The 27,964-nt window shown below is 38.2% G+C and overlaps 1 protein-coding gene across 5 annotated transcripts in view; it reads right to left on the bottom strand.

The window, feature by feature from the left end:
- The window catches only part of Grik1 (glutamate ionotropic receptor kainate type subunit 1), a 394,986-nt gene extending 390,365 nt beyond the window's left edge, over positions 1–4,621 (bottom strand). For 2 of the 5 annotated variants that reach the window (XM_021256142.2, XM_021256141.2), the window contains exon 1: positions 3,812–4,460. In XM_021256142.2, coding sequence (XP_021111801.2) covers positions 3,812–3,929 — 118 coding nt within the window. In that variant the 5' untranslated portion in view covers positions 3,930–4,460. Of the gene's footprint in view, positions 1–3,811 lie in introns of all 5 variants that reach the window. The other 3 variants (XM_004842256.4, XM_087213299.1, XM_087213291.1) reach the window with 3 other exon arrangements.
- Positions 4,622–27,964: the final 23,343 nt, after the last annotated feature.

Raw genomic sequence — 27,964 nt, 5'->3', positions numbered from 1 at the left:
CCAAGAACTGTGTCTGGTACACGGTAGAGGACTAAGAGTTCAAAGGACACTTGAAGTGTGAAAAATGAAAGTTAAAAAGTCATTGGTTCAAACAAAAATATAGGCAAACTTGTATAAATGTTATTTGGAACTTTGGCTGTCTGGGGTTACAATATTTTTTTAAATGATACTTCAGCCGATACAAGTGATGTAAAATAGATTTGTATCTCTACTGAGGAAAGTGTTTAAACAATTATGCTGTCACTGTAAGTTTCCCTCCCATAGCTTTTCACAATATTTCTCTTTAAATGGAGTACTTAATTATGTAATGTGTTACATAATATATTTACTTAGTGGGTTGTTTGTAAGTTACATAAATCAATATCTTTGACTCTCTTTTGTGGAATAGGAAAGACATATATCAATACTGTTGTTCACAGGTGAAGATATTTAATATTAGAAGTCTTATAAGACCATGTTATATCAACTTTTAAGTCCTGGTTCAGGAAGAAAATGTCAATAATAAGAATTAACAATAAAATATTAACCGCAGCAATAAGGTGACTAATGTATCCAGATTTTCCTCAAAGACATTTCATATTCTTTTTCCTGTTTTAGTAATTTTTACTAATGACTAGTCTGAAGCTCACAATAGTTTTAATTTGATTTCTCAGATGCGAAAACAAAGGGCTGCTGAGATTTGATTAACCTTGTCTGAAACACATACTTTGTAAATTATGAAGCTGGGATCCAAGTTTATACTTCTCCCAAATTATGGATCAGAAAGCCTGGATGTGCATCATTTCATCCTTAATTCTTTGCTTTTACTACCATCTCTATGACTATGTATGTTGAAATGGGACACATCATTCTGTTATTATAAACTTGGCACATCTGTTCCAGAAGCTGGAGGTGTACAGAAAGGATTTTCCCCCACTGGTGGGCCACTACCTACTCATCCCACTCCATTAGTAATAAGTTGACCTATCATTTAGGAAAATGGTGAAGTTCTCACACCAACTATATGAGCATGATAATTACCTAGCTATTGATATACACTGGTGTCTACAAAGAGGCAGGGATGATCCCAGAAGCCACCCAGAATTCCCAGCCACTGGCTCTATTTCTCTTCTGCACCAGCTCCTGGGATACTTCCCCAATCCAGGAGAAGTATGAGACCTCATACACTCTGGGACCTCATTTATGGTCCTTTACTTTTCGTAGAATTGCAACCATAAGATGTATTCTGATACACATGTGCAAAATGTTCACGCATATATAAGTTCTCAATCACTTTTCAAATATTTAGTCAACATGAGTTCTTTCTCATTTCATAGCTTTCCTCAATCACTGAAATTTAAACAGACACTTTAGCAGGAGCAATAGACAAGCAACCAATTCATTCAATCATTTGAATGTCTCCATATAAGGACAGTATTAAATGCCTGGTGATTAATGCTATACTTTTTCAGGATATTTTATATTACTTAAATATCACACAAGTTAATAATCAAGGGTCTCTTTTAGTTGGTTGGTTGAGTGGTTGTGGTTTGTCGGAAAGTGAAAGAAGAGATGAAAGTGAATACAATTTAATCATTCACACACATGCACATACACATGTACATACACATACACACACGCAAGTGAAGATCCCAATTCCTTTGATATTTTATATTCCAAGTTAGACTGGACTGACACAAGAAATTAACTGTAGAAGGCAGTCTTCCTCTGAACTAAAGCTGGTTTTCATGGTGTGAAACTGTCCATTTAAAAAATATGTGCCAGTTCATTAATATGTACAGGTTGGTAGTGCCCATGGCAAACACAGGTCATATAGAACTAAAGGAGTGAGACCTTTGTAGTGCATGTAAACACTAGGGCCTGCAGCTTCACTTTATGCACTTTAGCTCTCATTTAGAAAAAACAAATCTCTATCATGTGACATACATTTTAAAGTCAGTGAATCAATGTTGACTTCTTTCACTTTGAAAACTACTTTTAAGTGGTTGCCTGTGATTGCTTGGAGGTTGGATAAATACTCAGATCTGTGACAAATATGTGAAAATATTATTTTCTGCTTTGAGTTTTAGATTTGGGGGATGCCAGAAGGAAAATTCTACCTAAGTTTGTTCTACAAGCAAGAGGAATATTGGCTGGTATCACCATTTCTAAGATCCTTAAACTTACCTCTTTCAAGGTGGACAATACACAGGTAAAACACCAATTAAGTTAATAAACATTGGAAATTCTAACACATACTCATTACTTATTTTGTATTGCTCAAAAGTGTAACACAAAGTATCTGAATATGGTTGATTGCATTCAAAGAACAGGATATTAAGGCTAGAATACATCTCAGGCAAAGAATTGTAAGCAGTGGCGAATCTTGTTGAAAGAAAGTATTGTGTAACTCTACGAGTAGAGTTTAAACTACTCAGTAAATGCACATTATCATATCATTATTCATAGTCCAGAAAATACAAGTCTTTAGTAAAAGTACAGTGATAAAAACTTGGGGATCTTTTCATGAAAAGCACACTCCATTTGCCTATGGGGGTAAAAGGCAATCCAAGGCAGTTAGCTAGATTCTTGGTCCATGGGTGTGTTCTGCAACAATACACTGGATTATAAATTTTGTGAAGTGAGGTTAGACCAGTACAGTTAGTGAGAGCTGCCTGCTGCTCAGCATGTCAGGCCTGAGCACCACGCACTGTTCCCTCTCCTTCCTAGAAAGGGCGCGAGCCTCAAGCCCTCCGAGTGCAGGGCTTCACTAAGTCTGAGGCAGACAAGTGGGGAGATGGTCTAGTGTCACCCCTTCACCTGTGGCTGGCCCTCTCCACGACTGGAGGATCGGCCGAGAAAAAGGAGGGCACAGTGAGACTTTGCATTAACAACAAAATAGAAGCTGGATTTAATTTGCAAGGAAAGAAGGTGAAGAGATGTGTTACCCTCCAAAGCCCAGAAATTGCTGAATGCCTCCACAGGCTGGATCCTGGTGGAGGCTGCCACGCACTTAGGTGCACGAATCCCCCAAGTCCCTTCTGAGCTCCTTTCCCCTAGGATTCCCATAGACAGCCTCCCAGTAATCTATCTCCTTGAGATCAAATCTTAGGGTTTCCCAGGGAGTTACTTAGGTCTGTGATTAGATCACGCTCAGAGATGGGCAGGCAGGGCAGAATGGGGAGCAAGAGAGAACCCCGAGCTGTGTCTGATTGTTCTCCCCACTCCGTGAACCTTCAGCCAGAAAAGTCAGGCTCCGACTCTGCCCCACTCCGCACTTTGTAGACTTCAGGTAGAAGAACCCAACTTAGAGATGGAAACTTGGAGAGTCTAGGCTCGCTGGCTGGCTCTGGGATGTTCCCACTTCCCTGGCGGTCGAGTGTTCTACTTTTGAGATTCCCCAATCCCTGCCTCCGGGTCACCCAGAGGCCAAGTTGCTAGGGGCCAAGGCTGTAGCTCTGGAGGGATGGGTGCAGGCAGCCGGCTGGGTGATCTCACCGCGAGTCCAACTCCAGCGGCTGCCGCAGCCTGAGACCTCCAGCCCAGAGCAGGGGGCCAGCCCAAGAGAGCCTGGGTCCTTGCACGATCGCCCGAGTTCTGGGAGCCGGGATCGAAAAACCCCGCCAACCCCGCTTCCCGGGGAAGCCCCGCAGCCGCCAGGAGGGAGGCAGTGACGCGGCTCCCTCTTCTCCGAGCAGCCTTCGGTGAGCCCTGACCTCCACCTCGCGCCGGCGCGAGCTGCCTAGCCCGGGACCCGCTGCGCCCGCGCTGGCCGCGGGGAGCGACCACGTCCCGGAGCCCGCAGCCCGAGCGCTTTTCTCGACTCACTCACCGATCCGGAGCACTTGCGGGGCCGTCTGAGGGAGAGCGCAGCAGAGGAAATAGAGGAACGTCCAGCCGATGTCCCCGGTCCAGAGCCCGGGCTGGGCGAGGAGGGTGCCGCGCTGCATTTTCTGACTGTCTTAGTTTTTGCCGAGACACAGCCGCGGCCGCACGTCCGTGAGATGCTGCCCGCTCGGGCCAGCTTCCCTCCTCATCCTCCTCGGGGGCTCCGGGTCGGCACCCCGCGCGCCCCCCGCGGAGCGAGGTGGAGGGGAGCGGCGTGGGAACGCGAGGCTGAGCTGCTCCGGGATCCTCGCTCCGGTCCTAGCCCATCACTGCTGCTCCTCCTCTTCCTCCACGGGCCGCAGACCGCGGAGGATCAGCGCGCTCCCGCTCCGGAGCCCCGCTGAGGAAAGTTGCTGCCTCAATGTGCAGGAACGTCTTGCTCATTCGTCCTCTGATCAGATGCAAAAGTGGGGCGTGGGGTGCGGGTGGGGGTGCAGACGGAGAGAGCGAGGAGAGGGGAAAGGAGAACCCAGAAGGCGAGCGGGAAGTGGCTGAGCTGGCGCAGGGTCTCCGACCAACGCGGAGGAGCTCTGGCAGGTTACTGGAATCCGAGCCGCGCTCCGGCTTCTCTCGAGCGAGCGCTTCTTTTCTCCTCCCCTCGCTGGCCCCACCCTGTACTTACGGCCCGCCCCAGCCCCTCGGACCGGGCACACTCCGCGCGCACACGCACGCTCACGCGCCCTCTCCCTCAACTTTGCGCGGGGTTACTGGAAAGTCAATAGCGAGGGTTGCGTCCTCCAGGCACATGAAACCTAACCTGGTCGCAGCAGAGGCGGCCTCGGCTGTCCCCTGTGAGCGGCAGGGACGTCCCCGTGCGCCTGCCAGGGGCCCTGAGAAGTGGCCAACTGTGCCGCGTCCCATCGTTTAATGGGGAATCGCTTTCTCGGAGGGCAATACGTCAGCGAATATCAGAGCTCCGGTTTTAACTCTGACAGGGATGAAGAAGAGGAGGGGACGAAGCAGGAGCGAGAGAAGGAGGAGGAGGAGGAGGAGGAGGAGGAGGAGGAGGAGGAGGAGGAGGAGGAGGAGGAGGAGGAGGAGGAGGAGGAGGAGGAGGAGAGAAATGGGAAACCTTCAGGACTCTAAATGATAGTGGCTCCTTTCCTATTTGGACCTGAGATAATGTCTCGTAAATTGCTTCCATTTACAAGCGCGGGACTGGGAAAGAGGCAGCTTCCAGCGCGGCTGCTTTTCTTAATTTCTTCTGACTGTCACATTTGAACAGTGGAAATAGGCTATTTTAACAATGTAGGTTTGGAGACTATTTCTCTGAAGAAGGACAAGGACACTTCTCTGGGGAAATCAGCATTTGATCATGTTGGCTTAATTTCCTTTGAGCTTTGTGAGGAATGTTCTCTATACATGTTTGCTAGTTCTGAATTAACATCTCATGGAGCTTTAAAAATTTTTTTTCTTAAGAGGAGTTTTGGAGAACGTATCTAAACTGAGTTAATTTATAAGAAAAACAGCAGCAATGGCCTGCAGTTGGAAATAATTAAAAAAAATAAACCTATCTCAAAATTCAGTTATCCGTTCTTTCATACATTCATTCATTCATCAAATACAGACTGACTGTGCCGCCTGACACTACTTTTCTCTGAAGAGCCTATAATGGGAAAAATTACTATCTGTTCTCTCGGGGAGGTTATAACCTCACAGATGGAAGCTGGTTAGGTTAGTGCACATCTGAAGTACTGTGAATGGTTCCGGACACTTTGGGAAGAGAGCTGAAAAAATAGACACGTCCACAGGTAAGGAAAGAGACTTACTGATGGATCGTCTGCATGGACTGATGGAGGGAACCACGAAGAACTAGGGGCATATGCTCGTTATCTTCAGAAACTTGAAGAGCTCTTGTGCTAAAGGAACCTTATTCAATATTAGTTAAATAAGAAGAAATTTCAAAAGATAAAAATCTTGGATAGAAATTGGAGAAGAGTAAGTTTCAACTTATTTTGGGCAGCGTTTTTAAATCCAGAGAGCATCAAACAACGTCATGACCTGCCTCAGAAAACAGTCAAAATATCCATCCAACCATCCATCCATCCATCCAATGCATTATTTATGGGGAACCTACTTTTTGTGAGGCATAGTGCCGAATCCTAGTCACATAGCAGGAGTATGCTTTCTGCCATCATCAAATTCAGAGGCATTAAAAACGGTGGTTTTTACAGAATGGTGCAAGGGGTGGTGAGGAAAAGAAGGAATCACCTCATTGAGGAGTCCGCGAGGTCTTGTTGAGGAAGTGATCCTTCAAAACTCAACAGAGGAGAAATTTATAAGTGGCTGGTTAAGTATTTCTAAAGTGAGAATATATTTTTACAAACCTGTTAAAGGGCTAGTTTTTAAACCTAAAATTGTGTTACATGCATTTAGTCATCCACCTTATCTTGGTACATCCAGGGCCAATAAATAGGAGATGTTTCATGGCTACCGTTTGAGAACTCAAGGTCTAGAACTAAATCAGCTTCTGAGAAAACCATACTTCAGTCTAGGTTTGACCAGATTCTGGGTTTTCAGCTTTGATTCAGTTGCTTTCGCTCTGTGTAGCAGGTGCTGGTGCTTACCCATATCTTGTTCTGTCCTTCCCCTGACAAATGAAAGCCTGTGCCCTTTAAAAGGGTTTAGAGCCAATGAAATGAGTGTGGGAGTGGTGGGTGAAAAGGAAGACAGTGAAAGGGTCTGGGATGGCCCACAGGATTCTCTTCTCCTGCCAGAGTCACTCAGACAAGATCTCGAGATCCAAAGGAAAGCAGCCTGGATCCCTGTGTGGTCTTTTGCAGGGAAGTTGCTCTGAGTAGTTATCAGAACATCAATGATCTAGTAACAAATCAGGGAGAACTCAGACGTATGTTTTCATCCACTAAAATTTTAAGATGTTTGTTATTGCAGCATAACCTGACCCATAACCTTCTATATTGACTCATACACTCTCCAAGACTCAATATCCTCATCTGTAAAATGAGAAGAATAAAAATAGTATAATAGCACCCCTGAAGGATTATATGAGGTCATATATGTAATATCCAAGGCCCTTATTACTCAGTATGTATCAGTATGTATTTCTTTATTTCAAATTAATTTTACTGGCACATTTAAGGTGTACAATATAATGACATTCATCATTGGGAATCTGCACCTTTACATAATCCATCTTGGTTCTTATTTTTCCCCATTCTCCTGCCCTCCCTTCATTGTAATTTTGTTTAATGAATCTATGCCTGCATTTCTAGTTTAAATATGCCCCATATGGCAGAGACTAAAATGTGCTGTCTGGTGGGAAATTAGTCAACAATATTGGTCCAATTAGTAGTATGATAATAGTAATTGGTCCAATACTATTTAGGGAAATATTGCTACTTTTAAATGTGTAACCTCAATGCTATGAGTAAACATTTCTTTTTGGTTGATAGCGGTAGAAAGATTAGATTTCCTAAAGGAGGTTTCTTAAAGAATAAATGGGACACTTAAATTACTTTTCAGTATCATCTATAGAATTCTGTGACGCTTAAAGCTGAAATTTATTTCCTTGTCAAAATGCCTCCCTTCGCTGCTCATATATACAGACTCATGGTTTTGAGTCACTCATGGGTCATCCTCAGCTGCTGTTAATTTTTTGTGCTTTTTAGAAGTACTTTATTTTGTACACATATGCATCCAATGATTTTGGCCCAAAATGAATGTGGTAGTCACTCTTGACTCACAATTTTTCATAGTGCTCTCTTAAGAATAAAAATGTCCAATTGAATGCATACCCTCTTTTCCCATTCCTGAAGTATTAAACTTAAATTCATACATTGTGTTTTAATAACATGGCAATTGTTAACCAAGCAGTCTTATGGTTCCTATGAGAACTGGGGTCATTCCTTAGTTATTATTCCATTTAAAATGACTTATTTTCTAGATACTAACTAGATACAAAGAAAAATAGCTTGAAGTAACCTAAGGAACTCAAATGTAACTGTTTTCCAGATGTGAGTCTAACTTATATTGTTACCCAGACACTGAAAACAAAAGGTCAGTGGCTTTTGGAGCCTATTGGGAGTATGTAATTGATTTGGTATTAAATTCTGATTTCTTGGCTACATCTTTATCTTTTTCTGTTAGGTGATGTCATATAATTTTATGATGTTAAATATTATCTTTAAGCCAAGTATCTTTTGCCTAAATCTGGCCTCTAAACTCCAGATTCATGCAGCCAACTCCAATTACCATTTCTGTCTGACACAACATCTAAACGGTATTTCAGTATTAATACAATTTTCTCTCAGCTATTAAAATGGGAAAGAGGAGGTCATTCTTGATTTTTCCATTGCTTTTTGCCCCCACATCTAGTTTATTTTCATATATTACTGATTTAATTCCTAAAACTTCTTTTTAATCTACTTCTCTTCAGCTCTACTGCTATTATAGTTTCTTGGGGTTTCTCACCTTCAAAACTTTCGATGTCTTTGGGCTAGAAGTTATTTCTCGTGGAGGCGGTCCTGTGTATTGTAGATGTTTTGCAATGTCCCAGTGTTCTCTCCACTAGATGTCAGTAGTAACTGCTCCCAAAGTGTAAAAACCAAAAAATGTCTGCAGACCTTGTCAAAAGTCTTTGGAATACAAAACCAATCTGGTTGGGAACCACTGCATTAGGCCAAGTCACTGTGGTCTAGATCCAGTCTGTTACCACGGACTCTGAACTGTCCCCTCCCCTGGCTTGCCTCTTTCTATTCATCTGTCCCTCCCATCTGAATTTGCTCCTCAAGAGGTTCCCCTCACAACTGCAAACCATAGTTCCCTCATGGTCAATGTCAATTCTCTAATTGCTTATCTTATTTTCTTGTGAAGTAACATTTGTTTACCTGAAATCTTGATGCCTAGCACTGTGCCTGATGCCTAGGAAGAGCTTTACTAACAATTTTCGAATGAATGAATGGAGGAATGATTTATGGATGCTCTCTTTTCAGCAACGCAACCTACAATTGATAGCAGGTAATATGTAAGATTGAGCTGAATAATGATCCAATTACAAAAATTTCATTCAGAGCATGTACATCGATCAGTTCAGTATTTAGTATTATCTTCACCATGTGAATCTGGTACACCACGTCTTGGAAAACTAGAGTGTAATCTTAAATGTATTTCTTCAAATATACTCTATGGACTACAAGTTTCTCTTAACATTCCATTTTTTAAGCACCATGGCTGTCATTACATACACCGTAGCAATCTTAGTGTAATTTCCATCCTAACACTGGTCTGTTTGCCAAAGCACTGTGGAATGCAGTTACGGTGAAAACTTTGAAAGGAAAAGAAAGGTCTAATTTATTTATCCCTTTATAGCCTATTATAGAAAACTGAGAGTGTAAAGAAATTTAGTCATGTGAAGGTCTGGACCAAGTTGGTATTTAGCTGGTTCCATACATAATTGGGGCTCATTGAAAGGCATTTTAAAAAAAAAGTCTCTGGCCAGGCACTCATAGTGTTAGGAGCCTTGCCTGACTCCTTACTATGGCTTACTATGCTCAGAAAAGTCTTTAGTCCTCATCTACCTAAAACACAGCATGAAGTACCCAGATTAATCTTCTTCATTTTCCCTCCCAAGAGGAGAGACCCCTTTACGAGTCAATAAGAACAAGGGCAATTTTATAAAGGAAGGGTTCACGTCTCTGATTATCTTCTCTTTGTAAATATTTTTGCAAATATTACAGCTGGGGAAACCGAGGCATAGAGAGATGAAGTAACATATCAGAAATTCCACAGCTAAATGACACAGCCAGAATTTGAAATGAGCCAGCCTGACTCTGGAGTCTCCACATTTTTTTTAACTGAGATAAAATTCACATAGCAAAACTTTAACCATTTACAATAAAAACATAGAGATATTTAGTGTATTCACAATGTATTGTGGCCATTAACTCTAACTGAGTTTAGCTAGCCAAAAATTTGTGAATGAGACAATAGTAGAAAAGGTGCAGGCAGAGAGCCAATGGGTATGCACACCAGCTGAGGATGTATAGGTTGTGATAAGGACTGACTTTTAATATGGATGAGATGGCAAATTGCTGAAGGTTTTCAGTAGAAGAGTGTAATGATCAGGTGTATGTTTTGTTATGCTGCAGGTTATTACACAAACTATATTAGTTATTACAGATGCAGAAAATAGACAAGGTTCTTACCCTCATAGAGTGAATATTGAGTAAATGTTTCTTCAAATAAATATGTAAATTATACCTATGATAATCATAGGTTACTTAAAGTAAAGAACCTATGTGTAGAGCTCAAGGATGAATTATCACAAAATCACAAAACAGAAGAAATAGGACCCCATCAGAACCGTTGTGTTCCTGTTTAGCTACTACTGAACTTACCTTCTCCCTGAATGTCACCACTATCTTGACTTTGAATAGCAGAGGCTAATTGTGCCCATTTTGAGACAATATAGGTAAAATATACAGACACTGCTCAATATATAATGGAGATTTGTCCTGAAAAACCCATAAATTGGAAATATTGTAAGTGGAAATTGCATTTAACACACTCAACCTTCTCAATATTGTAGCTTAGCCTAGCATAACTTAACCATGCTCTGGATGCTTCATTACCTTTCAGCTGGGCAAAGTCAAATGAAATCAAGTCTGTTTTATAACAGTGTTGATTATCTAATGTTGGTATTTAATACTGTACTGAAAAACAGAATGAGTGTAAGGGTATGCCTTTGCACCATCGTAAATCCAAAAGCCGTCTAAATTGAGCCATCTCAGGACATCTGTCCACTGTTCTGCAGCTTCTTTCAAATGAGAGTTAACATTTACCAGCCTCCTACTCTGTGCATGGTTAGGAGTCATCCTGACCTTTTGAGGTGGTCACTGGTAGTAATTTTCTCATTTTATAGACATGAACACTGGTACACACAGACCAAATGTGGGTCCCAGGGAAACTAAAAGCACGTGATAAGAGACTAAAAAGTAGAACTTGATTTGGCCTAAGAGCCAAGGAAAAGACTGCTCTGAGGAAGGGGTCTGAAAGAGTAGCTGCAGATTACTGAAAGGAAAGGCAAAAGACCACTACAGGCAGGAGGAAGGCTCTTTTGTGTGACGCCCCCCATCACATGAACAACCTGAAACAAGGCCTGACTGCTGTGTGTGAGCTGAAGGGACCGTGGCACCAGAAGACATGGGAAATACATGCATGACCCAAGTGCTCAGCTATCTTTGGAGTGTGGCAGTCCTCAGGATCTGAGAATGAATCTGAAGGCAGTGCACACACTCTGGGATCTGGTCCCTCTTTCCTGCCTGTACTCATTTGTGCTTATTCACCTCCCAGGTATGGACTTCAGCTCCTGAGGCCACCACAATATTTGTGTCTCCTAGTACCGACTTCTGGTCTTCCTCCCAGTCTGCTATCCAGTCACATCTCATGAAAGTCTTCTTTCTCACTTGAGTCCTGCCCTACTGCTTGTCCTTGTTTTGGTCTCCAGTCATACCCAATTCTTCCTGCTCAAGATATTCTCCCATCTGCTCACATCACTTCACATATTCTCTTGCCCACAATTTTCTTGGTTCAGGATTATTCGTGCCTCATATCTCATTATTCAGGGAGGCTTCTTTGATCCCATAATGAGAAATATGTCTACTCGTTCTACTCCTCCTTAGCACATGATCCTTTTTCTCCTTAGCACTCATTACCAGTTTTAACTATTGTTTTCATTTGTTTAGTATTTTCCTCTCTGATTCCAGACTGCAAGCACTTATTACAATTAGTTTGAAAAGTGTCCTGGCTCTGTGTTCATATAGAGCCGATCCCAACTGTTGGTACAGGACAGGAACACAATGCAGATTTGTAGACTGATGGGATTCAATATGATAAGACAAGGAAAGGAAAGCTCAGATCAGAAGGAAACTGATAAATTGGTATGGCTAGTGCACTTAAGTAGTGCACTCAGTATTTGATTAAAGTTTGTTTTTGCATAGTTTTTAAATTTGACAAGTTTGTAAGCTCAAATTATTTTAGCTTTGGAATGATTTCATACATGCACAGAATCCTTAAAGAATCTATGGTAGAGAGCTAGTATTTGCCTTTAAAAAGCTAAAACCATTCCAACATTCTAATTTTTATTCAGTCCACTCTTCTGTACAGATTTCCAGTTTAAATCTCTTGACAACAAAACACATTAAGCTTCATCATATTTAAATCATATAAATTAAAAAAGACTTCTAATTACCACAAGTCAGATTAATTTATTTCCTCAAGTGTCATGCAGGAAGTTTTATCCATTTAAAAAAATTATTATCTTTTATTTATCAAAGCAATGCACATATATAATATGAAATGTTAGTACTAAATAAAAACACATCATTTCAGCACCACTCTGCTGTGTTCCCCCACTCATTCTCTCTAAGTCTTCCAACATTTTGCATCTTCCTCTCTTTGCATTTGTCCAACATTTATGCATCTCATACTTCTAAATAAGAAACATTGTCACTGTCGGGTTTATCAGTTTGAAGTGTTATCTTTTGACTTTTATTGTGATAGCTGAGATTTTTCACTCTTAAACTACATCCCATGGTTTTCCCTTTGCCTTCTTCCTGATACACTAAGATTTTATATTTAATTGCTCTTCAGTGCTTATAGTCTCCTCTGTTGCTATGATGCATGGCTAAGCGCTATGGTGTGCTGTGATTACCTTTCCCTCTCTTACTCCCTGTTTTTCCTGAAATTAATTTTTGCTTTGTTTTTTCTTTAGTTCATGTCTTTGTATACACTACCAATCTTTTTCATAGCTACCCAGTCTTCACACATCTGACCTCGTCCTTCCCAACCCCAGGGAAACATCCTCCACGAATGGCTTCATTTTTCTATTCTTAGTTCTAAGACATCTTGGCCTTCAATGCAGCTGTCACTTGGGCTCTCTGAGAGTCTGTCTGTTTAGGATTTTCCTGGGTGTACTATGTGATAAAATCCCTGCTTTCTGCATCTCATGTTCCCAGAGTATCTACTTGATTGGATTAAGAAAGGTTTAGGGGGTTGAGAAAGCACACTTCTGGGAATGTCTGAGTGGGTCATGGAGGTGTGACCTTAGTGCTATGTATGGTCACTGGCTCCTCCCTCTCTGGGACTATTCCCTTGCTCTGCTTCCTGAGCACCATGAGCTAAGCCTTTTGCTCTGCCAATCTCTTCTACCATGTTTTTACCTTGAAACCAGACAACCATGGACTGACTCCCTTGAAACCCTGAGACAAATTAAACATGTTCTCTTTCACATGAAGGTGTTAGTTGGAGGACATGATACTTATTATGTCCCAGTGATGGAAAAGCTGACTAATGCAGTTAGCCACACTAAGGACATGGCTCTCAAAATTTTCTTCCAAAGCAAACCAAATCACTCAAAGCTCAATTATTTGGTGGAAGGAATCACACATTCAATAAAAACTATTATCTTCATGGTTAAAATTTATTACTGGAAAAAAGGTAAAGTTTGAAATAAGCCAAAATTCCAACTGTAAAATATCTATTTTCCTCTCCCCATAGAGTTAGGATGTATCCCCAGCTAGGCATCAAGATGTGACAATATTCATTGAATATTATTATCCAAGAATGCTCAAATTAGTTTTGGCATTAGAGATTTTTATTAGGGCTTCATTATGTGAGTATGAGATGGATGAACCAGTGACCCAAAGACCTCTTCTAAATCATACAGCTGGTCTTTCCACATGTCTGGCCTCCAGGCAAGGACTATTGGGTCTGGTCAGTTACTATCGAAATAAAAATACTCCTATAAGGAATAACATAGACTACCTCCAAAACATCAAAGCCCAAACAAAGGCCAAGTTCTTTACTATACACTTAAAGTATATACAGTATACAATAGTTATATAGCTTATTATACACATAGCTTTAGCTTAGTTTATTATTTTGGCAGATCAAGTGCTCTAGAACCTCTCTCATGTTGAAGAAACAAGGAACAATCGAGCAGCAGAAGTGACAACAGTGCCCGTCCTCTGCACGGCCATCTCTGGACTAATAAGGCCCTCTACATATATTTCAGAGTTTCCCCCAGGGGCCTACATTTATTGTCATGTTAGGAATCCTATCTTTGTTTTCCTATGTTTTGTCTTTGCTGTTTTGTTTTGTTTTAGCCTTCAATGCATCTTCTCCTGTCTTCCTCCCTCTTGTTCTATCCTTCTTGTAGCAGAGTAGTACTCTATTGTGTATAAATACCACATTTTCTTCATCTATTCATGTATTTATGGACACATAGGCCACTTCTAAGATTTAACTATTATAACTAGCACTGCTGTAAACATAGGTTTGCTTGTATCATTATAATATGATCCCTTAAATTCTTTTGGGAAAATACCTCGAAGACGAATACCTGGGTTGAATGGAATTTCTATTTTTCATTTTTTGAGGAATTTTCATACTGATTTCCATATTGGTTTCCATAAATTCCTACCACCCACATAAAGGGTTTCTTTTTCCCTGCAGCCTCACCAGCATTTGTTATTATTTGATTTCTTGATAATAGTCATTCTTTCTGAAGTAAGGTGGAATCCTACTCCAGCTATTGTTTTAATTTGCATTTCTCTAATGGCCAACAACATTGAACATTTTTTTTTTCAAGTATTTACTGGCCATTTGTATTTCTTCTTTTGAGAAGTATTTATTCATTTCATTTTCCCACTTTTTGATTGCATCTTTTAGTTTGGGAGGTCTAATTTTTTGAATTTTTCATATATTCTATTTTTTTTTTCTTTCTATTTTTTTGGTACCAGGGATCAAACTCGGGTCCTTGGCTTGCGAGGCAGGCGGTGGAACCACTGAGCTAAATCCCCGGCCCTATATATTCTAGATATTAGTCCTCAGCCTGAGATGTAGCTGGCAAATGATTTTTCCCACTCTCTAGGTTATCTCTTCACTCTGTTGGTTGTTTTCTTTGCTGTGCAGAAGGTTTTTAATCTGATATAATGTATTTGTTGATTCCTGATGTTATTTCTCGTGTGATTGGGGTTTTGTTCAGAAAGTCCTTGTGTGCACTGTAACTTCAAGAGTTCTACCTATTTATCTTCCAGCATATTAAGTGTTTCTGTTTTGATATTTAGATTTTGACCCATTTTGATTTTAGTCCAGTACATGGTGAGAAATATGAGTCTAACTTTATTTTCATCTAAGTAATCTATCCTGTTTTCTAAATGCATTTTTCTTTGTAATTTAGTATCCAATTTTCATGGTAGGAACCTCCCTCAAATGTCCTTTTGCTCTTAGGTGTCTGCCAATACTTACAGAAAGAGAGATGGAATGTGAATTGCAAGCTTTGAATGAAATTGTCTGAGCCTGCGAGTGCTTTTAGTTTTGCTAAGGAGTGACCTGGGGTGACATAAGGGAAATTCCAATGCTGCTGTATTTAAGAGTTTGAGAGAATTGGGCTGATTATATTCCCAAGAGAAGAATCTTTTGGTCAGCTCTGGCTACTAATAAACAGGAAAGCTAGTGAAAGAATATAGCTACTGAACTTCAACTTTTAGAAAATTGGCATTCAGTTTTATGCGAGGACTATAGGAAAAGGAAGTTATCCATTGGTATAAATTTATTTCTTAGGGGGCTGTAGCAATTCAGCTATACTAGCTCTATATTTCCCCCAGGTCCTGAGGTGCTCCTGGCTACCAGATTTAACCATGTGAGTTTTATGTTCTGAAGATCAGATTGACTTTTGCCTTGGTAGTAATGCCGCAAGATTTGTCATTCTTCAATTAGCCAGTATATTTCCATTTGTCTTATTGTCTTTTCCTCTGTCATTTATTCTTTGAATAATTCATTGTAGTTTTAGTAGAATTTCTTCATGAAAAGTGTTCAATCTGCCACCTTTATCAGAAGCATTTATTTTGTGACTTGTAACATAACTTGTTAGAGAGATGCTTCCAGTGTCCCACCCTGCATATTCCCTCCAGTCGTTTTTACTCACCTCTGTGTAAACATGACTTCCAGCAGACAGCTGGGTCTCTCTGCCTAAGTGTTTTGGTTTATTTTGTATTTTCTTTCTTTCTTTTTCTTTGGCTGTGGAAATTTGGCCTATCTTTGATGCCAGAGAGCCAATGTTCCAAGAAGTTACTTGGGTGAACTCTGAGTGTTCTACACTTTATCTTAAAGTTTCCTAAAGAGATTTACTTCCAGATGCCTGTAATGGTTACTTACTTAGATGTGCAGCTTTTGAGAATCTTTTCTCCCCTGTTTCAGGAACTGAAATCAAGGCTCTTGCACTGAGCTCGTATAGCCCCAGCAATTGTTAATTTTAAAAATTCTTTTTGAGATAGGTTCTTACTGAGTTAGTAATTTGCCCAGTCTGGGTTCAAACTTGGGATCTTCCTGTTTAAGCCTCCCAGAGTGCTGGTGTAATAGGCATGTGCTACCACACTGACTTATGTAGGAAGTAAGACCTATTACACACTGCAAACTGAACATCCCTAATCTGAAATCTAAAATCCAAAATGCTCTAAAATATGAAACCTTTTGAACACTTACATGACACCACAAGTATGATAGTTAAATGTATACAAACTTTGTTTCATGTGTCGTCACTAAGTCATTGTATCACATTTCTTGCAGGCTATATATGTACATATATATGAAATATAAATGCATTCATGTTTAGACATGGATCTTATTCCCAAGATATCTTATTATACATAAGAAAATATTCCGAAATCTGAAAAGATCTGAAATCCAAAACACTTCTGGTCCCAAGTTCCTTGAATAAGGGAATCTCAGCTTGTATTACTTGGTTAAAGCATCATGAGCTTTTCTATGGCCAGTTAATTTTAGAAGCATCTCCAAAACTGTGTACTAATTGCTTTTAAATCATCAATAGTGAAATAGCAAAGTGAGAACAAATGACTTCAGTCATAAAATGCCAATAAGTCCCAAGTGGGTGAAAACAGAAGTGCATTACTTCTGTGCAATGCAGGTATTTGAGGCACATGAAATAATCTCTAAAACTCGCCACATAATGAAGAAAAGCAGATAAGAGCCAGTGACATGGATGTTTATCCCAAGGAAAGGTAAACAACTCTCCTCTTATACAAATTATTGATCTGAAAATTCACACAGGAAACCATATCAGTTTATGAACTAATTCTCTTTTTATCTTTCAAATCCTTAGAAAGATGCCCTTTTGTAAAATACTGATCCAAAGGACATGAATTGTATAAAATTATGTAGACAAGTAACTGAGCTCTTAGAGTATTATTGACTTTTGGAAAGTTCCACAATAGTCAATGGGAACAGTCTTTTCCTCACAGCAGTATACAGTATCAGTGTTTCAACTCGATTTCTCTGTTTTCCTTCTCCAAAAACTAATTGTAATTTGGAATACCACTAGTGTCTTCTTTTCGGTGACCAATTTGTTGCCTTCCTTTCCTCTCTTTTTTTATATTCTCAATATAAGGCAACTCCCTCTGTGTGTGTTCTACACAAAGGCCAAGCATTCGAAACCTTGTGTTCCTACCTAGTGCACATCATGGAAAAGTGGAGGACTTCAGAGTGTGGTGTAGACTTTAGTGATGCCATAGGAAACTCTCCACATCATTTGGCTATACCCCAGACAGCAGAAAAAATGAAAATCTACCCAGGCTATTGAGAAAGCCCCACCCTGAGTACACAATGTGGCCAGTCATCCTCTGTGGGGGTCCACTTGATCAAGCTACTTATGTCTCTGTGATAGTTATGGAGTCAGCACAGTTCCTCAAAGCTTCAGATGGCTACTTTGATGTTAAGAACTGAAGTGAGATGTGAAACAGATACTCATGGCTTTACTCTTCTGCCCAGCCCTCTAAATGATACAAATTCTGTACTGTATCCCCAGGAGCCTTAACTATCATCGAAGACAATTTTCAAAATAGAGTAGTTCTTGCTGGTTGATTTGAGAGGAAACTGAGTCACTAAGCATCTTCAATATTTTCATTTTAAATTCCAAACCACTATACTCTGTTCATATGTTACTTTGCTAACGATGCGGTGCTGCTTCTCTCCTTAAGAGTTTTATTCATCAATCCTTTCCTTTCTCAATGTTGCTTACATTCTGAGGGCAATATGATGTCACTTCCCTTTGGGGGAGTTGCAGAGATGTTGTATAAGATTCTTAAAATGAGTCAAAAGTTTAAGGTCATAAAGCACTTGCTTAAATCATGTAGATGAATTATTTTAGACAAGATAAGATTAAAAATAAAAATTATTTTAGTCTTTGAATTTGTTCACAGCAGTACAATCTTGATTTTTCTGTTTTACAGCTAACATGACTTCTGACCCTGCAATTTCAGATATTTCTGCTGTCTTTTTCATGTTTGTTTTCTAAATTATACTTATTCTACACATATGGCATTGGGAAGATGTAGCATAATACACTTTAAAAAGAAATTGCAGTTATTTACTTAATATTTCCCTCTAGTTTTCTTCAACAAAAAGAAAATATGAGAGACAGAAAGAGAAAAAAATATATATATTATATTATATAAATATATAGAGAGACAGACGGAGACAGAGAGAGAAGAGAACCTCCAAAACTTCAATAAAACATATATATTATATATAACAATGTGTTGAATGTAGGCCACATAAATATAAAATGGACATGTCTTATTTAGTAGCAGCAATTTGTGGGCACAGGAGTTGGCAATGATAAAAATGTCCAGTGTCATAAATACAGTACATGGTTAGTCATGGGTGGTGTTACTTGGCTCAAAAAATAGACTTTTATTTTGCCTTTCCTTCCCTTAACCACATTTAGAATTAGAGACAAGAGAGACAAGAGTCAGCAGGGAAATAGAACAAAAAGCGACCAAAATCAAAGAAGTGTTCAAACAGCCAGCTGAATGCACTGAGCATCTCAAGCACAGAAATATTTTCAGGTGATTCTGTTTTTTGACAAAACGTGGGAACCACAGGATCTACAACACTTACAAGCAAAACTCAACAACTCTAATAATAGTTACAGAAGTGAAAGCCAATTTGGATAAAATAAGGCATTGACTCAAGTCCTTTGAGAAAAACATGTTGAAAACAAAGTTTACATAATCCAAGTTTTTCCCTTTGGGAAATCAGGTTCCTCTCTGCACCTTGACTTTTTTTCTGGACTTCTTTATTACTGAGTGAATTTTCCTGCATTGTTTCTTCTCCATTTGGTACGGTGCATCTTTCACCATTAAGTATCTAACAGGCCATTTCATGCTCTGGCTTCTGGCTGAGCATGACTTTGTAGTCTGCCCTCCCTGGGAAGATTCAGGTGACATTAGAGATGGGCACAAGTGAGATGTTTTATGCAGTTGAGTGTCTTCGTCCTATAATATGCCCAAAAGACAGATAATGAAAATACTACTTGAGTGTATATTGGATATTTTTCTATGGAAACTAAATGTATCTTCTTTATATAGAATTAATAGAAAACCATTCTGTATTGCTGCCTTTCATATTTATGTTGTGGGTCAACTCTATCATTTGGTTCCAACCATATGTGATCAGAATTTAGATGATTTCTGTGCTGACACTATTTTCAGAGCCTATGATCCAGTTGTCCTCCCTTCAGACAGACAGCCGATTTGGGGACCCAGTATTTGAATTTTGTTTATAGGTGTTGTTTATTTCATGTCAATTGAATACGCATTTTATTAATTTAAACACAATAATAAAGTAAGGGGGAATTTTGTACAGTTATGTGTGCAGAGAAGCGTGATGGTACCTTTTTACAGACCAAGCAGTACGGAATAAGGGAAAGAAACTTGAATATGGAAACTGACATCTCTATTTTGTGCTTTTTTGAGCAAATGAGTTTCACTGACCCGCTACTAGGTCCTCAAGTTCCTCCTCATTTCGCTCAGATTAGTTTCCTTTATAGTTCCTGCTTCTTTCTATCCATAGTCTCCATGTTCTTCTACTCTGTCAGTTCACTCACTACATCATAGGCTCTTCAAAATCTGATATGATCAAATTTGTATGTGCGCAATATGATAAACAGATTGGTGGAGATGTTGTGATTGGGTAGTAAGAAGCTAGTGTAGTGGCTCTTGAATGGATTCATGGTGTATGATTTCACAGTGAGGGGAGAAGTGAATGGAGTGCTGAGAGATATAGGGTTTTCAGCTGCCTGGAAGCAGCTGTACTGATTTGGATTTAGTGAGTGAGAAGAAAGGAGATGTCCAGGGTAATGTTTAGGCTCTGGCTTAGGACACCTGGTTACCATCAGAACCCTGAACTAGAACAAAGAATATCATCAGCTTTCAGAAACTGAAGTTGGATTTGGGGTTTGGTGATTTGAAATCTCTCTGGGACATAGTATCCTGAATATTTTTAGACCCTTGAGGGCTATGACTTTCATCCAGTAAAGAGCCTCACCATGTGGGATGACTTCCAAACAAAATCTCAAATCCAATAATAATTTTGATAAGCAATATAGATTTTTAGGGGAAGTCACTGGAAAGAGAGAGGAAGGAATTAAACTGAATCTTATAGATTAAAAAAATTTTTAATTATCTTTCCAGGCAGCTTTTTCCCTAAATCTCATAAAAAATTGCTAACTATTTTATTTCTTTTAAAACAAATTCTTTTTCTTTAATACTACCCTCCAAATACTGAAACTTTGTATCTTTTTTCACTTAGAAATGAATATTAATACATAATCTCAGTCTTGAGATTTCATTAATCTCAGATTTCAGTGTATCCTGCCACAATGTATCTCAATTTTTATTTCTAAGTACATCCTACTCTTATCAACTGTTTGTGTCTTCTCTATTCCTTTACTTGATGCAGAGTCCCTCAGGGCATGGTTGCTTTATTGTTGTTTGTTAGTTGTGATGAATGAAAGGAGAAGCCTTCATTTAAGTTTAGGTTAGTTAGAAAATACATGTTTATTGGGTGCAGAAAAACGAAGAATTTTCTTTAGTATTAGCTTATTATTTTTTATGTTGAGTTTAATTTTCTGAAACTTTCCTGGACTCTCCAGTTTGAAGTGTTCTCTCTGCAATAGAAAAATTACATTTACCTCTAGTCTATCACTTTGACTTATCACACTGTATTCTATGAAGGTAACCCCACATATATTGTGTTTCTATAATGCTAATCAGTTTATTAGTTTTTGTATTTCCAATACCCATCCTATGGTTTGGCAATTTCAGGTACTCAAAAAGTATTTTTAAGTGAATTTGTGAATGTATAAATGGAATGAACACATTTTCTAATGTTTGGGTTTGTGTTGGTGAAATGTTGATGGTCTTTGGATTTTTGGCTTTCTATATAAACACTTTTATATCTACTTGTTCATCTTGTGATAACCCAGTTTATTTTTCTAGAAAGCAGAAACATATTTCTTTGCCTGGTTTGTATCCTTTTTAATTTTTCATTTTGCTTATTCTAATTGTTTAAAATATGTTAATTGATGAAGCTATGCAGTCACAAACAGGATATCCAGTCTGTTATCATCAGAATGTTATCTTCAAGCTTGAATAATAGACATCCCTAAGTGATTGAACAAAATTTTCAATATCTTAGTAAAAAGAAATGGGGAAATTTTACTAGATAGACCAATGGCTGTGTTGAAACTTTCAAAGAACATATCTAACCCACTTTTGTCACTTCTACTCAACATAATGTGAAAGTTCTAACTAGAACAATTAGAAGAGAGAAAGAATTAAAAGGCATCCAAATTGGAAAAGAAGAAGTAAAATGATCCCATTTTCAGGTTAGATAGTAGAGATAAGTTTTAGTGCCCTATTGCATAGTAGAGTGACTATAGACAATGATAATTTACAGTATATTTCAAAATAATTACAGGAGAAGACTTTTAATACTCTCACTTCAAAGACATGATAAATTTTTAAGGTGATGGACATGATAGTTACCCTGATTTGATCATTATACAATGTTTACAGATATGTAAACATCATATTATACCCCATATATATGCATTATATATTGTATATAATATATATATGCATAATAATTGTGTCAGTTAAAAACAAAAAGGAGTGTACCTGAGATTTTGTACCTGTTCAGGAGGATTTTTTTTAAAATGCTGATATTTTGTTGTAATAGCTTGAATATTTCTTTTTAAATTCCACATCTATCTGAGGGTTTCCTCCACTGGAATAAGTGCTGTAGCAAATGTATATGTCATTTTTTATATACCACTTGCAAGGCATTTAAAACATTTTATCAGTCTTTTCAGTAAAGAACAATTTCACTTTAAAGTGTGAAACATCTCTGGAAGACAATATAGAGATTTTTTAACCATAACTAAATAGGACCTTTGCACAGAAAATGAGAAATTTTTCTTTAATTAGAATGACAGCAGGAATTTAGTAAGGCAGAATTTAATGTAATTAAAATGCAAAAATCATTATTTAACAAGAGTCATGCTACGTTTCTTAAAGAAAACACAATGAGGATCTTTAATTTCAGATGAGTCAATAATTTTATTTTTATGCCTCTCCTGAGCCTGTTTTAATTAAAAGAGTATAGATGATGAATTTTAGAAAGAATTCTAAATTTCTTTTCTTAATTACAATCTTTTGCTTGAGAAGTATGCTCAAAACATTAAGTAAAACTTTAAAAAATGTACTTTGAAAACTAATATGAACATAGGGAACCAAGAATATTGAATAAGAAATTGAATGGTCAGGAATCAGGGATAGGACTAAGTGTGCCATTTATTCCTTGTTTATTATTGTTTGCCTTTGACATTTTAAAACATTAAATTTTTAAAAATAGTTACAAAACTGAGTGCCCAAGCCATACAGAAAATACATATACATATAAACTAACAGAGAGAAATCAGTCCAAAGCCCTCATCTAAAAGTAACTATTTTAATGTTTGTTTAGTAGTCTTTGTTCAGGTCAGACTTTTTTCTTGTTTAATATATTTTCTAGTGCATCTTCACCACTTAGTAATTTACCCAGAATATCTTTCATGTCAGAAAACATTATTTCACTGCATGATTTAATAGCTGCATGGCATCACCACATATGGCTGTACTAGCATTTATTAAGCAATTGGTTATGACTTAATTTGTTTTTTATTTTTAAAAATTGTTAAAATTTGATAAATCATAATCATATATTCACAGGGTAAAATGTTATATTTTGAAGTATACACAATCAGTACTGCTTAAATCAATCTAATAATATATTCATTACATCATTTACATGTCCTTTTATGATGTGAGATTTAAAATATATTCTCAGTTATTTTGAAATATATGATATATTATTATTGACCATGATCACCCTGTTGTATAATGGAACTCAAAATTTATTCTTCCTCTCACTCTGAAACTCTATACCTTTTGAGTAACAAGGATTATTGATAATTTGTTTTTTATCAAAGAAGAAAAGTTTTACTATGATCCTTTTCTGATCCTACATGGTAGATTTAAACTATAGTTTATGCATTGCAAGGAGATATCAATTTTCTCAGCTTTGATTCTCCTAATTAAGCATAAACTCAAGATTAAGTTGTTCAGTTTGTTTAACCGACAAAATATACGTAAAACAGTTGTTCCACACTGTGTCAAAAAAGAAAATAATGTAGTAAAATAAATTGTATTACACATATTGTTATGGCTCATATCTAGAAGTCCCCACAAAACCTCATGGAGTCATAGGTGGGGTTTTTCAGAGCTGGCTGGATCTAGAGTATGATGCTGGGATTAAGTGTGTGATACTAGGGTTGATCAGCAATGCCATGCTAGGAGTAAGGGTGCCCTACCCTGGGTGTGAGTGTTACCCACCCTAAGGACAGGTAGCCTGAATAGGATATAAGGGGCAGAAAGAGGGTAGTTTACTGCTATTGTCACTTGTTGCTTGCTACTTTGCTGCCTTCTGCCTTCTCCCTGGCATGAACTGTTTCTCCTCTGTGACACCATTCTGCCATGCACCACCCTGCCTTGAAGCCAGCCAACTAGGCATTAAAACCTCTATAAACTGTGAGCTAAATATACCTTTCCTCCTTTAACTTTGGGTGTTGGGTTTTTTATCTCAGCAACCAGAAAAGTAACTAAGACATATATTAAATGAGAAAAACTGTACATGCAGAGAACTAAATTGTTCACATGCTACTTGAAAGAACAGAATTCTTAATTTATTACAGTAATTATACATTAGATATGTATTTAAGGGGTAGTCACCAGCACTACTAATGGTGTGTAATGAAATTATTCTGTCAGGATGGAGAACATGGTAAGGTGGGAAAGTTTGGGACCTGGAATTTACTCATTTGCCAATAATAATAATGGAAGTTAATGTTTATTGGGGTTACCATGGATGGGTTGCTATAAAATCATGATCTCTTTTAATCCTCACAACAATCCCGTGAGCCTGGGGACTATTGCTATCATTCCCATTTTTTAAAGAGTAAATGGGAAGCACAGAATTGTTAAGCAATTTGCTCCAAATCCCTAGTTTAAAAGACATGGAGTTAGGATTCAAATGAGGATAATCTGACTTGTGACCTGTGCTTTTCATAGTTACATATTCTATTGTTTAGGTTTGTTTTTGTGCAGTATTAGCAATGACCTGTATATTTGGTCTCAGACACAAAATATCTCTGGCTATGATTGATTGTCTTATGAGAAACCAGTTTTATTTTACTTGAGACCTAGGAGCATTTCTTTCCTTATGTTTTTTGTATTTTATACTTCTCACACCCATTTGTATAATGCTAACTAGACCTGCTAATAAATATTTATAAGTAGGTAGAACCAGGATTTCAACCTGAAAGTAATCTAACATACTTGAGCCTGTGTTCTTCACCATTATGCCTGCTGCCCTGAGGGATGCAAATTAACCCTCTGCCTCAGTTTCCTCATCTATAAAATGTAGTGCAAAGAGAGACAGATGGCTTGTCAGACCTTGTTCTTTCAATGCTTTAATCACTGTATATGGTATTTATTCTGGGCCAGTACAGAGCTACTTATAAGTAGATCTCTATGAAACACAATGATAAATATCGATTTACTGAAATGCCCAATGGATGCATAGGTCTTGGTTTCTATTTGCATAGGACCCTAATCCTGAGCAAAGGATTAGAAAATAAGCAGTTTAGGCCATTCCAGGATGAATGACTGGTAAGAAAATGGACTGGTAAAAAATGGTATGGTGATATGACCTGTTTCTAAGCCACATGAATAAGAGAAATAATTTCTCTGGGGAATTCTGGAAAAAGTACAGAGAAGAAAGTGGGAATTACATTATCTGAGAGGGAGGCTGCTGGTAAATTTAGGGGTGCTTCCCATTTGCTCTGCCTTGAGGCAGAATGGGCTCCAGACACCAGAGGAAGCATCCAAGCAGATACTCAGGTGCTGATGTTGAAGTCAGATTTCCCACACTGAAGAACTTGGAGCAAATGGATACACTCAGCAAAGTTTTCACAGGATGTACTAATGAACTTGACTTCTAAATTAAATGTCCCCCAAAGAATGTGTTTATTTTTCTTTGAAGAGTTCATTTTACATTCTGGAATAGTGCAGTCCTCTTTCTTGTCCTAGACAAGTGAATGTAAAGAATATAATTGAGTCTCTTTGATGATAAAGTTTCCTGGAGTCATTCAGGGACACTATTATGGTCCAAGTTTGAGTGGTTTCATATTACCTAAGGAAATAGTTTCCCTACCATGGTGGCTCACAGAGTACTTCTGCAGGAGCTCTACAAATACAATGGGAGATTTAGAGGTGCAAATGCTGGCTTCCATCTTTTTCTTCCAGCCCTTAGATAAATGCATTTCCTATAGCTGCAATTCTAATCCTTTTAAGACAATTTACAGCCTTATTTTTGTGATATTCCAGCATACCTTTCTAAACAAAATTTTCAAAGAAAAAAATATATAAAAGCAGCACCTAAGAAAATCCTGAATCAATAAAAATTTAATTTCATTTTCAAAATATAGATATAGCACGAAACACTTTTTAGGAAGTACTGCACCTAATGAAATAAAATATAATAGTCACTATAATTTACAAAAGTTATTAGTAAACTGTTTTATTGCGCTAAGAGAAAATGAAACCCTGAACAACCATGGAAAGAATCACTAAAGGAATATATGTACTGACCAAAAGTCATTCCAATTTCTAGGACCACAAAGAGGGTTCTTCGAAGAAAGAGAGGGGATAGAGAAATTATCACACCAGGAATCTCATATCTCTGCAGCCTTCAAATTTGTTCTTCTCAAAAACCAGATTCCTTATTGGCATTGTACATCTCCAACTCTTAGTAAATAATTTTTATTATAGAGGTTATCTCCTGTCTTTCTTCCTCCACCTTTCACCCTTGAGTTCACCTTTTGCTTTGACTAACAAAGAAGAAAGCTATTGTTCCAGAAGCTTCTGTCTCCTGCAATCCTAAACATTCTCTATTGCTTTCAGAAGAGATATTCAGGGAAAATTTGCAGGAGACCAACCTGCTAGCAATGACTAACCAGACAGGGTAAACAGAGATTAAAGACACAGACAAAGAGATAATTTAAAATAAGGGAACAGGGAGCTCTTGCCTCTACTGGACAAAGAGTCCTGTGCATTTAGCTCACCTCACTTTTATTCACTGAGGCATTGGAACAAGCAATTAGGTTAAGAGAAGATTCATTTGCCTCTTGTTATCTACAGCATGTACTCAGGGAAACAACCAGATCTCAACTCTATTGACTCTTCTCTGGAACTTGCAATGTGCTAGTGTGCCTACAAGTTGCTAAAGGAGGCACAGCTTGGTGTTTTCCTCTTTTGTGCTCACAGAGAAGGTCAATTAGGCCTCGATGCTCATTATTTGGTCTCCTACAAAAATTTACTGATATTGCTTTGTATTTCTGCATTGGTCCAATAACTTTATGAAATGATATCTGTTATGGTTTAGATTGAGAATGTCCCCCAAAGGCCTCATGCACTCAGATAGGGCTTTTGGAAGGTGTTTGAATCACTGGGTCAATATAGCTGACTTCCTGTTGGGAGGTGGGTTCTAGTTGAAAGAGGTGGTCACTGGGGGTGTGACCTGCTAGGGTATTTCTCTCTCCCTTGCTCCTTCCTTCTCTCTCTGCTCCCTGGTCACCATGACAGGAGCAGGGTTCCTTCACTCAGGCCCTGCTGCCATGCAGTTTCTGTGTTTAAGCCTGCCAAGCATGGACTGAAACTGTTTACCTAAGTAAATTTTCCTCCTTTAAGTTGTTGTCTTGAGTATTTTATCCCAGCTATGAGGAAAGTGACTAGGAAAATACCTAATTTATTTTTTGTACTATTTTCAGCAGCCAATCAATTGTAAAATAATTTAATCTTAAAGTTGGATGTAAAATTTTGTTTTGAAAATGTTGGAAGGGTGCCAAAACATATCAACAAAGGATTGTGTGATAACTTTCACACAAATATTCAGAACTGGAAATAGTTTAAATGACTTTTATAGGTTCCACAAGTAACATTAAGTCATATATAATTTCCTGAAAACAAATATTCCAATTTATATTAGTAACATCTCTTTGGAAGAGATGGATACCATTGGCTGACATCTTTCCCACCTTTCTCTGTATTAAGAGTTGCAACTGAAAATACAGCTACTGATGAGAGAAAGACTGTATTTCTTAGTTCTACTTGAAACTTCGTCCGTAGAACTAAATTTTTGCCAGTGTGAAAGAAGAGACGAGTTCTAATTCTGTTTATGAGTTGTACAAAGCTGAACATGTGTTCCTCCGTATTTTTTATTCTGCCCTTTATATGGAGCATAGCTTTTACATTCAGATGAGAACAATTCCCTAAGTGCTTTTGAAAACAAACTATGGTAAGACATTGGGTCCTAAATGAATGCATAGATTAGATGTTCTGGCCAATCTACATTGCCCATTGAAGAATTTATTTGAACCAGAAATAAACTTGTTTTCTTTAAGCCTTTTACCTTGGAGTCTTTATTAATAGTGCCATAGTCTTCATGATAACAAATGCATTCCTCAATAGGCAGGAATGTTTTCTCTTCTGGAACCACAGTAATTATCTGAAAGAAACTTCTCCTCACCAGGCAATGGAGGTTAGGAAGCACAGGGTTGATGAATGCATGCTTCAATCTCAGTCATAATGGAGCAGCTCATTAAATACAGTGTTGAACT

This window comes from Heterocephalus glaber, unplaced genomic scaffold, assembly GCF_053883595.1.
Source record: "Heterocephalus glaber isolate CG9 unplaced genomic scaffold, H.glaber_assembly_v1.0 deba00000122, whole genome shotgun sequence".
Classification (NCBI taxonomy): Eukaryota; Metazoa; Chordata; class Mammalia; order Rodentia; family Bathyergidae; genus Heterocephalus; species Heterocephalus glaber.
The sequence above is the reverse complement of the archived record's forward strand: the minus strand, read 5'-3'. Positions and strand labels throughout refer to the sequence as shown.